The sequence below is a fragment of the Nematostella vectensis genome, chromosome 10 (genome assembly GCF_932526225.1).
Source record: "Nematostella vectensis chromosome 10, jaNemVect1.1, whole genome shotgun sequence".
In the NCBI taxonomy this organism is placed as follows: Eukaryota; Metazoa; Cnidaria; class Anthozoa; order Actiniaria; family Edwardsiidae; genus Nematostella; species Nematostella vectensis.
Window position 1 is genome coordinate 4,734,969 of NC_064043.1, and position 15,765 is coordinate 4,750,733.

Below are 15,765 nucleotides of genomic sequence, written 5' to 3' on the forward strand. Positions count from 1 at the left end.
ATGCGCTAATCCTCCTGTTATGAATTGCGTTAGGAATCCTATAGCGAGCTTATGACGACATGCACGCTACAATAAAAGAGCAAGTAATCCCGCGGGAAACCTGTCCAATGAATTCATAAAAAATCTACCCTTTTTGCTAAGAATATACAGCGTACCGAGAAGAAGAAGAGGTTTATTTAGAAGACGCTTTCTGGTCACGCATGCGCGCAATGCCGTCCTGTTGCATGTGATACCTTACTTTTTATACACCTATTTAAAAAACGGTTGCACTCGAACAATCTATGTATCGTAACCCGCGGTGCTTCGTGGGTATCAAAAAATAAGTGAAAATAAAATACAATTTCAGGTCTCAAAAGCTGCAGTATTTTTGTTTACATTCTTGAACATTCACAAGGCCTTTTTATACCAGTATTCAGCCGTTTATAGGCTACCCATGAACCACCGCGGGTTACGACACACTGATTCTCGAGTGCACCCTTATTTAAACTAGGTGTATAATGCTCGATGCTACTTGCATGCCTTGTTGTTTCTCAATGGCTCTGTATTCTGAAGAAGAGAGTTCGTGTTTCAGACAATACACCATTTCCCATACTATAATCAGGTCTTGAATATTCTGCAAACTATTTGGTATTTTTTCAAATTCTTTATTAAAACAAACGATTTTAAAATTCAGCCGTTACTATATGTTCTTGTTCATTAAAAAAAATATCCATTCATTTGACTCAAAAATATGTATGCAAAAAAACAATATATTATACAACTATAGCTCAAGTAAGAGGTTCATATTGTATGCACAATTTTTATTTTCTTTTCTAGTATTAGTACGTATGAACAAATATGGATCATTCTAGTTCTAGTACGGTCTATATCGAGAGTCCCTTTCTATCTGATATTTTCTCATAGCTTCTTGTATTCTCCACAAATCTACACTAGATGTGAGGGGAAGCATCCGACTATGGTCTTCTCGGGTAGAGCCAAAGATTGGAAGTGATGTTGGTGGAGCAAATGGTATCGGTTGTGTTAAGCCCACGGACAAAGGAGTATTCTTCTTAGATGATTTGTTCAAGTCATGTCCGTTTGGCGCTAAGCCACAAGGAATGGAAATACTTGGCAGCAGGGGTTGTACTGTCGTATCGCATCTTGACATGCTGGTCGCCGTATCGTTTCTTGGTTTGTCCTCTTTTAGTGATGCGTCCCGTGTTCCTGTTGATTCTTTGTCCTGTTTTCTTTGTTTTGCACGTCTGTTCTTGAACCATACCTAAAATAAGACGAATGGTACATTAGAATTGTGTATCATTTAAATACCACGGCTTGCCATAATCATAACATGCTTTATACTGAGTGTTTAAAAAAACTAAGGGTTGTTGGTGGCTGGTAGCGCTTGTTATCAGACGGAGAAGTATAAAGGAGTATGATAGAGTAAAAGAAGTTTGATTTGAATAGCGTCCAAAAGACCTTTATGCATCCTTGAGAACGTACACCCTATTCATACATAAGAAGCGGGGGTGTTGCTTCAGGGGCGTAAGACCATGGTAAGGTCATAAATCTTTTCGCATATGATATTTGTGAACGCACCCCCCCCCCCCCCCCCCCTCCTCTCCCCCCACCCCTCAACTCAGCAAGCCTGGCTTTTCACCAAGAAAAAGCGCTACCCATATTTACATACTACACCCAGGCTGTACAACAATACATATAAAACACCTACGACATTTAAAAAAAAAAAAAACAGAGTATAGTCGAAAAAAAAAAAGGATTCCGCCAAGGAAAGGAAGATTTTTTGTTTCCTTAAAATGAATCCCCATGTTGGCAAATCGTTTTAATTCTCGCATTTCCAACCTGTATCCTAGCCTCTGTGAGACCTGTGTACGCCGCTAGTCCCTCTCGCATCACGATATCTGGGTAGTGAGTCTTGCTAAACGTCCCTTCTAGTATCCTCAGCTGATGGTGCGTGAACGCCGTCCTGGTACGCCGCTGCTTGCCCGTCCTCGCGCTGTGACGAACTTCCATTATGATATCTACAGGATTAAAAGGTTTCTCACTTCAATCACAAGGGTGGCTGATCGAGTTCCTCAAAGTGCTGTGTGATTAAAGCCTTGTTTTTGCGTTACATACTGTACAGTATTCACGCCTGACCCGTACAAAAAGACCCACCATCATCACCCATGGCCACGAGTGGCCAAGCGATCCGTGCCATCATGCAGTATATACAAATAGCAACATCGATGGCAGGCTTGTTCCCAGGATTGGCCGAAGGGGGCTGCGCAGTCATAGGTCTTATATGGAAAAAAATAGTGTTTACGCGCCTGGATGAGGACAGACGGAAATGCTACGAGTTCCTCAACAATGCCGTGCCGTTTACCAGAGCAGCAACCAAAGTCTAACAAACACCCAAAATCAACGATCACCTATTAAGCGACCACCTACATAACAAGCACGCGTATTCAACGACCACATCTATCACCTTTATATAAGAATATCCTAACAATAACTAACTAATAGCTGCAATAACTGCTATTTTGACCTTAACTATTTCTAATATATATCAATGATTTGTCAAATTGTCTTGATTCAGATTCCCTAGAATGTATGCGGATGATAGAACGATAAGTTTTAATGGCAGCAGTCTGGAGGGGCGGCTTCAATCACAAAATTAATAATATTCTTGAAAAAATCAATTCTTGGCTAATTGCAAACAAACTAATACCGCATTCACACCAGCACTTGAATAAGTTTAAAGGTGGTTTTTATTAAACAGGCAAATAAATAATAATATGATCCAACCAAAGATTGAGAACCGAAGTTGGATCCCGTGCACAGCACGAAGACGAAATCCCTTGGCTTGTATATATCGACAACACTCTGTCCTGGTCAAAGCATTTTAAAGAAATCTCCAAAATAATTGCATCAGCAATCGGAGCTCTAAAACGTATAAGACCTTTTATTGATAGGGGCACAGCCATAAAATATACAATTCATTGATTGAGCCCCATTTCCAGTACTGCAGTACAGTCTGGGATAGGCTTGCCGTGCATCTATCAGATAAATTACAAAAGCTACAAAATCGTGCAGCTAGAGTTATAGCTTACTCTAGTTTCGACACAAGCTCTGAACATGTTCTTGGTGTGCTTGGCTGGAATGGATTGCACCAAAAAAGGTGAAAACAAAAGGCAATTATGATTTTTAAGGCGTTAAATAATCTTGTACCTGCCTATATCAAAGATAATATATTTTCATACCGCGATGCCTCCAATGATTTCAGGGATAGTGATAAAAGGCTAGCCATACCAAAACCGCGAACCAACTACATGAAAAGGTCTTTCGGCTACAGTGGTGCGGTTCTTTGGAACCAGCTTCCAAATTTATTACGTACCGCATCAACCCTCTCTCAATTCAAGAAAGGGTTGGACAGCTGTATATTCTAAACCATACTCACACACGGCAAACCTGTAAAACAGTAGTTAATTGTATATATTTTAATCTAATTAACAATTTGTACTGTGTTTTTTACCGTGTCTAAATAAATTGCTTAACACTCACAATTGCTTAACACTGTACCCAAACCACGCAGTCTTTAACACTTATAAAAACTAATAGAAACGTTAAAAAAAAATTAGTTTCTTTTCATCTGAGTTTTCCCATGTTGATAACCTATTTCCAACTCACCGGTCTAAACCCTCCGAATCCCCATGTTCACAGACACTATGTAGTCAGCTCCATTGAATGGCGCCTAACCTAGCATATCTCTTTACACTGCCAGTATGCTACTCGTGAGGCTACACGTGCGCTACAAATGCCCTTCTAACGTTACGCAACATATTTATAGCTACAGTGAGGAGAAAGCCTTTAATCCTGAAACCAGACGATCTAACTTGTGGATTTGTGCAACCAACGGAACTTACTTGCGCAAATTATTTTCAAATTGAACTTAAAACTGTATTATAACTTATACCTATACTATTGCGGCTTTCGAAAACCTCCTCTTACCTTAGCACGGGGTCCTTCCAGGTTAGAAGAGGTTAGCCCTTTTGAAACTTAGTGATACAACGAGGTCTAACCGAGGTTAACTCTTCTAACCTAGCTACTATCAGGGGGTCTTACCGGCAAGCCTTTCAGCCAGCGTGAGTGCGTTTGAGGTCACCCCAGGCTCGGCCTCGTGTGAGGGGGCTGGCGGCGAATCAGAGCGAAGAATGTTTTCAATCGTGAAGGGGATCGACCTCGCATCAAGCTTGCTCCCTCTTTCTACTGACATGACGACCTAAGGCAACGTATAAGGGTTAATAAATGCGACGTGGTTATAGAATGGTAACTTTATCTTTTGGCGACTACCTGCGCAATACGTGATACATGCAGGGCCCTCAGGGTCTTTTGACATGTGATTGCTATTTATACCCAACTCCGGATTTACCGATTAGCTAAATTAGCTCTTTAAAAACTTACACCGATTCTCCGGGTCTCACCACATGTTGGCGGCTTAGCGAGGGTTTGTTTTCCATTCAAAACTAATCAAAATATTTCGGAGCTATGGAATGCGTCATGTTCTAATCCTATAAGCACGTCTCGGCTTGACAAGTCGGTGCGAAATCGCACGAAATCTGATAATCTTATTTGGATCCGGATCGAAGATAAAAATATCCATGTTGCAGCGGAGAGATACAATGAGAAAATTCTTTAATTTCCCGATCAGAAGATGGGGTGCCCATTTCTAGCGATATTCCACCCCATGTGTTTTTCTCACCCTCGGATAAACAACGTCCTTGGTGAGGGTCATGTAAACGACACCCTGACAGTTACATTCATCCTAAATCCTAATAATCCTAGATACAAATCCGTTACAAACAAAAAGTCGTGCATATGATATTAGAAAAAGCAAGAGCGGGAATTTGACAACTGTCAATGTGATTTATTGTAATTTGATTACGTTTACTTGACCCCACCTGAGCAGCACTTTCAGGCGCTAATTAATTAAGTGAGATCAACAACTTAATATTCCGGAGTTAATTGTAATCACTATTGTGAGTCGTTTCATGATAAGAATGACCTTAAGGTCATGTTGTACAGAGAGGTTCTACGACTCAGCAGTTGAATCATCTAAAAAATGTTCCCCTGAAGAGAAGAAATTTTATTGAGGGATTATTCTTGATGTCCGGAAGTTTCTTTTGGCTTTCCGCCCCCGAATGACATAACCTGATCCTTAGCTCACAGGGGTCATAGTTCTATGTTTCCCCTGGATTACCTTAGCTTTCACCCTTTGTTACTTCGAGATATAATAACATTCCTTCATGTCTTGTGACCCTTAACACGCTATGACCTAACCCCAGAGATAAAGAAAGGGCCAACCCACCATTAAACCATCTTCCTCAGCATAACAAGAGCCCGATCAACAATGCCCTCTGCCTTCAGGACCCTACCTAAAGTTTTTACTCAGGCTTGGTGGGTGTGGCGGGATTTATGGTCGGTCTTTGTTTTCTTAGAGACGTTTTATCTATGGATCGACGAAAAGGACAATCTACTAAATTTCCTCTCCGGTTCTGCACAATCTACTGCATAGCAAACAGGCGAGAAAAAAATAAACACACAGCTTAGTGAAAGACGCTGTAGTACTTGTAGTTTTTTGTTCAGTGTGACAGTGAGTAAAAATTGATTTGAGTTGAACTAGAGCTTATCCCCTAAAAGTGATTCATCTTGATAAAACGAAACAAGTTATTTACCTATAAAAGGCGTCTATACATTCATGTGAGCTTTTTTAAAAGGCTAGCTGATGAATAAGACTTTGAGGTTGCCCCTTTTCTTAAACCTGATTTTTTTTAAGAAGCAAAACTCGAAAGAACGGTAAGTCATTGTGGGTACTGAATGAACGCCCGGAAAAGTTTGGTTTGTTTTCTCTTACATATCTTTAGCGTTCAGCCGCGTTTATCATGCTTGCGTGTCTCAAATCAGAAAAAAAGAATGATAGAGGTGAGAAGAGGAGAGAAGAAACCCTTCGATCTTTAAGGTTGAAGCGTTTAGAACGCGTTGCGTTTCCAGTCGTTATTATCCTATGTCAAAGGTATTTTTGAACTGCTATAATTTTTAAACGAGCAAGCGGCATACATTACATGTAACATTATTACAAAGTAACATTTTGTGCAGTGAGGAGATAGTTATGCCGAGTATCGCGTATAACTCAAGCTCTTAGCGTTTTTGTTTTTACTGAATAAAATATGCATTCCCAATTCCCCGGAGCAATCTCCAAAATAATCTACACTGTGGATTCCTATAAGGGTATTTTTTGTCATTCACGTGTACCTGTAACTAGATATGATATAAAGGTCCCATCAAATGGACAACATGAAAAACCATAGATGTCTTTAGGCGCATCGTTCGCCAAATAAGTAGGAATTATAAGTGAATACTTAGTTACCTCTTTGATTGCTCAGTTCCTTGGTAAGAAGTTGGTGTCTTGACTCTTTGCTACCAAGCGAGTAAGAATGTTCACGCTCAAGACGAGTGATTGCCGGACAGTCCTTTTACCCTTTTATAGCGCGGTTTCGCGTACGATCAAATATTGACTTTCTCGGTAGGGGATTACTAAAACGCGTCACACGTTTGCGGGCAAAGCGATACAAAGAAAGTCATTATATCGGAGGTGTCTAGGTGGTGTTACTTGCCTCCCAGGGACGAGGCGAGAAGAGCTGGGGGATGGGAATAAATTTGATTTTGTTGGCTGAAGTCCGTTTTCAAAACAGCAGCGCAAATACTACCGTTTCAAGCAGGAGTTTATATGTATTTTGCCGCGTAAACCGTATCCAATCATTTAAGAAAACGCAAGTAATAAAAAAGTTTCTAAGTACGTAATCTGCAAAAGCGGGATGATCTACTGTTGAGGTGTGACAATGTGATATTTGTAAGTTGATGAAATATGCAGAAATTTCAACATTAGAGCAACATCTGTAAATGCAATTCGTAGTTCGAATCTTTAAAACTTTATAAACTATTACGGGTAATCGTAAAAATGTCTTTTAAAGCTGACGCTGCTTGCCGCTACTACTAGGTTGTTTATACGCTGTCGTATTTCTACGCACGACGGCGGTCTGCTCTGCGATTTTTACAATGTGCTTATTGTTTGTTTTACAGCCTTGTGTATGCGATCACCTTATGTGATGGATCATAGTTTGATTACAAGCTACATAAATCAACACATCTACAGGAAACACACATACGATAGTCATGACATTACTCACACATTATCCAATTGGCGTCGTCAACCCACAGTTCTCCCCCCTCCCCTCCCCCCATCGTGCTCCTAGTATTTGCCCCACCACCCTCCCGACCCCTATTGTTGTTGTTGTAATTGATTTTTTTCGTTCACAGCAAATTCACGGATATTTGTACAGTCTTCCCCCCCTCCCCCCTGTTGTTTTTTAGCATTTATGTCGTAAGAGCGTTATCGTACGTGATAAAGCGAACAAATAAACGTCTAGGCGTAGTTTCCTAAACTTGTAAGTCACACTTAGTAAACAAAAGCTCCGGGAGAGCTTTTTGAAGGAGTTTTCTTTTCTCACGGTTAAATTGGAATATAGTTTTGAAAGTAGTCTTAGGAGATTTCAAAGTAGTACCTAGATACCAAAGCAATATATTTTACTCTCGAAATTTTACTTTTCAAAACAGATGGAAGGCTAGAATTGTATAATTCCCTGTGAGCTTGCTTTACTAAAGCTATTAAGCCTCTAATCGCAACAATGAATAGCGCTTACGCTCAATGATGGCTCGGATCAGAGGGACTACTATGAATGCTTAGGGTCTTATAAAGCGGGGATTATGCAGAGTTGAGTTTAATCTGAAATTTGACCGCGCCTACATGGTACCAGGTGCTGGTGATGAGTATCGAACGTTTGTAGAAATAAGCGAAAATACTCATAAAGTGTTTGATTCTGACTAGCCAATGGATCTTCAATTTTGATTTTTCTGTGAAATGACAATTGATTATCTAAGCATTTTTTTCGTTATTATTCTCGTTTTGTTTATAAATGATAAGTAAATAGTGTAATCGCTGCGTATTGATTTTTGATGAGATGTTTGAATAGATTTTTATTAACATATGAGACGTTTCTTGCTATAAAAATGTTTTTCACGCATCTATTCTTTCACAGGAAGGATGAATGAAAATGAAGCTTTAGATTACGTCACCTATCCTTGACTATAAACCTGACTGCCTCGGAGTTCTTAAATCCAAAACGATAAACAACACAAAGCTCAGAAAGTCAAGCCGTTGTGGCGCAAGGTGCGTCGTGTGTGTTCGTCTTTTTTTATTTCTTCAATCAGTTCCCATCAGTGCTTATTTGATTGTTCGGCGAGCGCTCGGCAAGCGCTCGTTTTTCGGCGATTGTCGGTAAGCGCTCGGCGCTCTGAAGGCATTGTCGGGCTTTTCTCGAGACTTAAAAAAAAATCATAGCAGTTGTAGCTGTTTATTGTTTACATTTTTCACACTAGCTTGTACCCAGAAAACGCAGTGATTTAGGGTATACTGCGCTTCAAACAAAATTTCAACCTTTTAAAATCTCAATCAACATTTATATATATTCCAGCTCGGTATACCATAGTCTCTATAGTTTATGTTACCATAGTAACCAAAGGGGTAAATAATTGGGCCAAGATGAAGGGTCAGGCCTGGGGCCGCTGTGATGACGTCATGACCTGTGATGTCATAGCTGTGATGCGCCCTAAGTGGAACACGCTGGAACACAGGAGGATTAGATTCTTGGGGGTTCATCGGTCTTGTTTTGACATTGTTCTTGTCTTTGTTTTCCTGACGAGTTTCTTCTTTATCCCGTTCGCTGCTCTTGCCCTTTACGGGTACCCTGTGTTTCTTGCCCGCATTTTGGGAGGTTTCCCCTGTGTGGGTTTCGGTAGAAGAATGGGCGTGGCCAAATCCATGCTGTAGCCGCCTGTGCTTTGCTCGACGATTCTTAAACCAGATCTAGGATACAAATCATTATTAAAATCCATAATTTTGTCGTGCAATACAAAAAGTGAAATACTGACATGGGCACAATACATGCAGTATCAAGCCATTTTTATCAATGTGCACATAATTTTTAAACTTTGAAAAATGATTTTAACGGCGGTGCAAACAATATCGATTATCAATTTTAACATGTATCCAAAGCTACACCCTAAAACTATGCAAAATTATGAAAAATTATCTTGATATACACAATTACTATTACATTCAATGATGGAACTATTCTTCCCCAGATTCAAACTTGGGCAGAGTAAAAAATAATTAGCCTAGAATGATGGAGATTAGTTTAAAAAAATGTACCTGAATGCGCTCCTCTGGGAGGCCTGTGTAGCCCGCGAGTTGGTCACGTTCGTAGATTGGTGGGTAGTGCGTCTGAGCAAATGCGCTTTCCAGCGCACACAACTGCCAATCCGCGAACGAGGTGCGCACGCGCCTACGTCTTGTCACTGCTGTGTGTGGGAATGCGGGCGCAGATGGAGGATTGGCGTATGGCAGTGTAAAACCTGGAAGAGTGATATCCTATAATAAAAACTGTCGCTTATTTGAAATAATATATTATTAATTTATTTCTTTTTCTTGTTTGCTATTTTCTCCTTGAAAGCTTAGGGCTTACTGACTGGGGGTTTGCTCTCATAAAAGCAAAGGTTGACATTGATAAATCTTTTTTACATTCTAAGCAAAGTAAATTTGAAACAGTTAACATTGTATATGTTTAAAGATATACTACATCTGGATAAAACCTTTCCTGGATAAGAAGAATAAGTCAATCAAATAAACAGGCAAAAAAAATAAAATACTCCAGCACTGTATGCGAAATGTAATCAAGATACACTCCAGGTAAATCTTAATGCCTCTTGTGAGGAAGAATCTCTAGATAGTGTTTAAGTACCAAAGTCCCTTACTTTTGATTAGCTTAATTTACCCTGATATCTTTAATGGTATAAGATATCAAATCTACGCTTGCCCATTAACAAGGCTACGCCCCGAACAACAAAAATGTTTGAATTGACTTGAATTTCTAGCTAGTTGTGAGGCATGACCGATCTGTGAAGTATACACTCTTTTTTTATAAGAACCTTTTTCACAAGAACTTCCAGCCTGAGATTTCACCAAATAAAAGAACATACTAAGATATCGTGGCTCAGATAAAAGAAAAATATGGTTTTGTTATTGTGTTGCGTTCTAAAATGCAGAATCAAATTGTGTTCATAATAGCTACCTGAGTTATTAGTGCTATTGATCATTTGTGTAATAAGTTCTCTTTCTAATAATTCATTGGGAATTATTTGTATATATACTAAAATTTAGGAACTTCCTTAACAACATTTTCAGTCTTTAAATGCTCCAGTAGGAACTGACGAGTCTTCTGAAAATTAGATGTTCTTGTATGTAGTGTATGTAGGATAGGTATAGGTGTCACGAAGAATTCAAAGATAGGCGTTTTTTTGCGTCCAAGAGATTTCTTGAAGTCCATTCGCTTTGGGTTGGTTAAGTGCAACTTGGAGACTTTCTCCACTATGTAGTTTTCTTATCCGAGAAATTGAACACATAGAAGATTGATTTCCAGCCCACTCGAGACCAAAGGTATGCCCTCAGGAAAGCCCTAGAGCGTCGTGACTGGATCCTTCTTGAGCGGCAAAACATAAAAACTTTAAGCGAATCGTGCTTGTCTACGTTGCGTCTCTTAAACCTTGCGGAAAATCATCGCATTTAAAGGATTTGTACGGTATGTATAATGAATTTTGCATCCGTTGGTGTTAGGTTGTTTGATGGCAGAGCTCTCAGATTACCAAAAGACATTGATTCGTCCACTGATTGGCTCTTGTTCAAGAAAGTTCATCTGCAAAGGCTATCGTGCCATATTTTCTGAAAACCATTTTTCATTTTTTTGACAGGTCCATAGATCGGTATGCAGCGCAAATGGTGATTAAACAAGCGGAAGGATTTCAGGTTTAGGCAGATTAAGTTATAAAGTTGTCCGTTTACGCCCAAGTTTGCTTGAATAAACTTAATAAACACTGCGCCACTAGAAAGCCGAGCACAAGAGAAAGTTGCTAAAGTGCTATCACTTGCACCTCTTAAACTGGGTCGAGTTCGTTTGAGCTATGAAAAGAGTGTGCTTTGTAAACATGTTCTGAGGGCTTTGTGTACAATGCCTACCTCTTTGGGTATGATGCGACGCCGGGACGTAGAAGGCATTTTTTTCGCTCCCAAAGAGCGATGGTGTTGTCCGTGGCGACCAAAGCGGTGCTGAATCGTCTTGTAGAAGTCTTGCGATGGAAAATGGATGCTCCGGGCGATCCATTTTACCGTTTCTAATCACTAGCGATTCACTGCCCAAGAATGCGACACGTTCCTGATTTGCACAATTCTGGGTATTGTTTGCGTCGAGTGTGTCACATGTGCTTTTCCCATTCATAAGTTTATACTCAGGGACGTGTTTAGCCGTTTTATCGATACTCTTGTCTTTGACACGGTGAACTGAGACTTGTTGTGCTAATTCTGCCTGATCATGAGATTATCATCGGTTGGATTATCCCGGCTGGATGGCTCAGCGGTGTCCGGGCATGGGACGGGGTGCAAAGCAAGAGGACCTCTCACTCGTCATGTGTTGGCCTTGTCTCATACCTCGTGTTATATGCTATGCCATGTTCTACACGATTCCCTTGACACGGTTATCTAGGTATCATCTCTGGTGTAAATGTTTTTTTGACTTCTTGTCAGAGAGTGAGTGACTTGTATGGGCGTGGCTTTTGAGGGTTTCTGGGTATGTAATCACGTGTAAATCGCGCGGAATCTAACACAGTACAAGAAGAAGTGCTACACTAAGGCATGTCCTAAATACTAAAAGCAGTTGGACATGCTGAGCCTTTTCTAGAAAATGTTACAGTGATACATAAACAAGGTCCCCTAGGACTTCAGCCGAGTTTCCGGAATTCTAATGGATTCGAGTTTGAGATGTACTTGCTTGGTTATAATTTCTGGCGTTTGGATGAGAAATCGCTGTATTTAATTGGTATGCACCATTTTAGAACAAGCTTCTCAATGGGATATGGGCTGTTTTTCGGGAGCTAAGAGCTAATACAAATCGAAGCAGAAGCGTAGACCACACGACATGGGGGCTCGACCTTCCATACAATGCCCCCAAGTATACAAACCGCAAGACAGAGTCGAATTCAACCCTGAACCCTAGGATGTCACGTATAATAATCTTACAGTAAGGAAAGTGTATTAAAAGACTTGATTTCAGGCCCGCTTTTCTCAAGCATCAGTACAATAATAAACTATGTGATTTCTGACATCAAAAGCAACATTGTGCAAAAGGGAATTCTCACATTTTCCTAAACAAATAATTAAAAGGGGTGAATGTAGTGAATTTACAGTTTAATTGGTTGTTATCCAGTGGGTAAACTAAAGCTGAGACTGTTATGAGTAGACGATGGGTAGTGCCTCAAAATTATAGATTAAAATATCGCTAAATGCTATTCTGTAAGACATGGGTCCTTCCAAGAGAGCATAAGATATCTTATGCTGGTCCTCCTTATAGTAGGTTTCTTCTTATTGTATTTTCTGGTTTATTTCTATCAGTAAAGTATGCGAGGCGGTTGCACTCTTTATTCAAACGCACTAAACAACACTCTTTCCACTAGTGAAACCTTATCATTCCATACTAATTTAATATAGTAGCTGTTCGAAGGGAATAACTCATTCCATATTAACAGCTACTAGTACATTTTATTCAACAAGCAAGGTAAGGCTTTAGCCTCGAAGACCTGTCCTTGTAGCGAGTATTTACCAAAACAAGAACAGTAGTCCGGAGGAAGAGGCTCAAATGTTCATTTCGCTATTCCTTGCAGCATCGTTTTATGATCTTCTGCTTGCTAATGTTTGGTTTAGTATTACTATACCAGAGATGTATATTATCTATGACTATTTGCCACTATTCGTTGAAAGCATAGGCTTGTGCTTTAGGTATTTTTGGGCTTAAAATATAACACAGGGTATGTGTGGTACCCTGTTCTTGATTGATAAAAGGCATGTAATAGTTTGTGCATTTTGTTATTAATTAATTACCTCAAAACCGCGCAAATGAGTATTCTTTCAAAACGCGTACCAGTTGTGTAAAGATTATTTTCGTACCGTACTCCTCAACATCACCTTAATAGCACCTTAAGTTAACATCGTTGGTTTTTCTTGTATGGTGACTCAGAATAACTTGAACAAACTTAGCTTTCACAAAGTGTTCGTGACTGCAAACATCTCCCCAAAGTAATATGCTTTTTTTCTGCTATCATGGAGAAAACAAGGCCGCCAATACCAACATTACTGGGGCAGCCCTAAGCTCTTTTTCCCCTACTTCCAGACGTTTAACGGGTTTAACCAGGATTTGATGAGAGAGGTGCATAGCCAAAGATGCGAAATGAGAAATGTCTGTAAAATTTGTCAATGCATCCATAGGAAAAGACCCTTTTGGTGGATTCCAGAACTAGCCTTAAGGGAAAATGTAGCGCATGTAGTAAATCTGTTATTATCGAATAATTTTATCAGTCCTTTGCTTCAAAAGATAGAGTTATACATAATAAATGAAAAAAGGATTCACGGGTTGACGAGATCAAAGACACGAAGACATTAACGGCTGCTTGTTTTGTAGGAATAGCACCGACTACCGCTGAGGTCAACCCAGTAACGACAGTTTTGAGCAATCAATTCACATGGTCATGATTTAGTTTTTACTTAACGTGTTTAAAACTATAAAGAATCTGTAAGGTGATTCTTTCATCGCTTTTTAAACACCCCAATAATCTGTACAATTAAATATCGCTGCAAATTAAAATTTTTAAATCGATTTTTTATAAAAAGTTGAAGACCCTACCAAGTAGCGTAGAATCTAAATCCTGATTACCAGATTTGGAGGAGCGTCTTTGACCCGCGGTTCAGGAAATCGGATTCGACTTTGGAAAGCATTAAACGTGCTAATTGTATTAACAGATTCCAAGCAATTTGTTTATTATGGTGTCTATACCAATAGTTTGTGGGTACAACGTTTACTGTATTCTTGTGTGTGTTTCGGCTTGCATATTTATTTTCCGTGCAATATTATAGTGATAACATTCTTTCATACTAGCCCCACACTTGCGGAATGCCAAAAGATAAGAGAATCCTCTTCTGTTAATGTACCTTTATCTGCCGGAAGCAGATTATTGGCTATGTGTTGACAGTAATTGAATTAGTGTCAGAAATGACCGATGTGAGTTTAATGCTTTCGTAGCCAGCCTGTCTGACTGCTTTGCGCGTTATTTCAGCCGTCGCGGCGAAAAGGCCAAGCTGATGTCGATCGTATCAACACGACTGGATCGGTGGCCGCACAGTATTATAGTGTTAAAAGATTGCAGTTAATTTTTGCGTGATTAATCTTTCATTGGCCGTAATATCGTTGGCTTGTGTAAGGAAGGTCCACTAAATAGTTCTTAGCTTGAAAAGTGCTAGCAGCATAAACGAACATCGATCGTGATACATCATAGCCGAAGCAGGCCTCGAATTAAGGGGGGGGGGGGGGGGGGCACAATACAGAAACATTAGGAAAACAATGGGGGGCACAGCCACGCCCCTACTGGGGGGTACCCCACCCCCTGCTACGGCCCTGTACATGATCAGTGTTTGAATGTAGCTGAGTTAATTGGTCTATAAAAGTAGACGGGGGTGATCGTCCTACCCTTAGAAGGTGTTCAAATATTCTTCCTATTCTGCTATTAGGGATACGCCAATGGATCGTCTTATCCAATAACAAAGAACTTGTAGGCAAGGATAGCACTTTCTAAAGTCGCCAGAAAAAAAGATGTACTCGATGGCGGTGACTCTTGCGGGGTTAAATTCAACAGAACCGAAAATGTGCTTGTCTTCAGTGCTATGTCTTAGGTTTAGACATTTACTTCGACCACACCTAATGTATTACCCCCTTAGGGTCAAAACTAAGGGTCAAATTGTTCTTGGCATAGCTCAATACAAAATGAAGCAGCAGTTAATATTTATTCGTCATTTTACAGATAATCGGAGTTCTGTTATTGGAGCACCATTCTCGTACCCAGGGCCCCTTGGTCATGTAAGAAAGGAAGGCTCTGGGAACGAGAACGATTTGGCAGGTTTGGAAAGTTTATTTGCAGCCGTGTTGTCACTTTTTGCTAATATTATGCGCAATGATTTAGATGAACACCCTCACTAAAAGGGGCGATAATTATTGGAAAAACGAATCAGGTACAAAACAAATTTATCGACCATCTGCCAAAATCTATCTTTTGTGCTAAAATTCCTGACGTGACGTCATCGTGAGTTTTGTGTTATGCGGCGCTATATGTTACATTAGTGTGTGTGCGTGGAAGGGGGGGGGCTTTGAAGCAATTGGAGTGGGAAGAGAAGTTGAAAGGGGAGGGCTGGGGAATACCCTGGGTGCAAGAGCCGCCAAACTTCTCTCGCCCAGTGACGATCAGCCAAATTAATGTCGGCGTCACTGGGCGAGAGAAGTCTTGAGGCTCTGGTAGCCAGGGTAGCTGGGGGGAATGTGGGGTGGTGAAAAAGGTAGACTTGTAGAAGGGCTTATATTTGTCTGTTTGCGTATATTACATGAGGCTGGATGTTATGACTCTTGGGTAGTGATAAGAGGGCCAAGATGGACCTTGCGACTACTCGGGAACATGTGAGTAACCTTTTGTGCGAGAGTCGAACATTTTTTTTTTTTTAATCTCTTCAAAAAGATTCCAGCAACAGCA

At 40.2% G+C, this 15,765-nt stretch overlaps 2 protein-coding genes across 2 annotated transcripts; both read right to left on the minus strand.

Annotated features, from left to right (window-relative positions):
• Positions 1 to 774: 774 nt before the first annotated feature.
• Positions 775 to 6,550, minus strand: LOC5510233 (diencephalon/mesencephalon homeobox protein 1). The gene is made up of 4 exons (XM_032379394.2): positions 6,401 to 6,550; positions 4,099 to 4,255; positions 1,837 to 2,015; positions 775 to 1,258 (listed from the first exon to the last, which is right to left on the minus strand). Exons 2-4 carry the CDS (start codon positions 4,247 to 4,249, stop codon positions 854 to 856), a joined length of 735 nt encoding a protein of 244 aa, XP_032235285.1. The 5' UTR covers positions 4,250 to 4,255; positions 6,401 to 6,550; the 3' UTR covers positions 775 to 853.
• Positions 6,551 to 8,052: 1,502 nt separating this feature from the next.
• On the minus strand, positions 8,053 to 11,679 carry LOC5510253 (diencephalon/mesencephalon homeobox protein 1). Its single transcript, XM_001630676.3, has 3 exons — positions 11,162 to 11,679; positions 9,302 to 9,504; positions 8,053 to 8,956 (listed from the first exon to the last, which is right to left on the minus strand). Exons 1-3 carry the CDS (start codon positions 11,418 to 11,420, stop codon positions 8,543 to 8,545), a joined length of 876 nt encoding a protein of 291 aa, XP_001630726.3. The 5' UTR covers positions 11,421 to 11,679; the 3' UTR covers positions 8,053 to 8,542.
• Between the last annotated feature and the right edge of the window lie 4,086 nt (positions 11,680 to 15,765).

What these genes read in the sequence shown, in the direction of transcription:
- LOC5510233 (XM_032379394.2), bottom strand. Translation starts at nt 4,249, where the DNA reads ATGTCAGTAGAAAGAGGGAGCAAGCTTGATGCGAGGTCGATCCCCTTC. An exon ending in GCTGGCTGAAAGGCTTGCCG is followed by an intron (nt 2,016 to 4,098) that starts GTAAGACCCCCT and finishes TTAATCCTGTAG; the next exon opens with ATATCATAATGGAAGTTCGT. An exon ending in TCACAGAGGCTAGGATACAG is followed by an intron (nt 1,259 to 1,836) that starts GTTGGAAATGCG and finishes GTCTTATTTTAG; the next exon opens with GTATGGTTCAAGAACAGACG.
- LOC5510253 (XM_001630676.3), bottom strand. Translation starts at nt 11,420, where the DNA reads ATGAATGGGAAAAGCACATGTGACACACTCGACGCAAACAATACCCAG. An exon ending in GTCGCATCATACCCAAAGAG is followed by an intron (nt 9,505 to 11,161) that starts GTAGGCATTGTA and finishes TCACTCTTCCAG; the next exon opens with GTTTTACACTGCCATACGCC. An exon ending in TCCCAGAGGAGCGCATTCAG is followed by an intron (nt 8,957 to 9,301) that starts GTACATTTTTTT and finishes TTTGTATCCTAG; the next exon opens with ATCTGGTTTAAGAATCGTCG.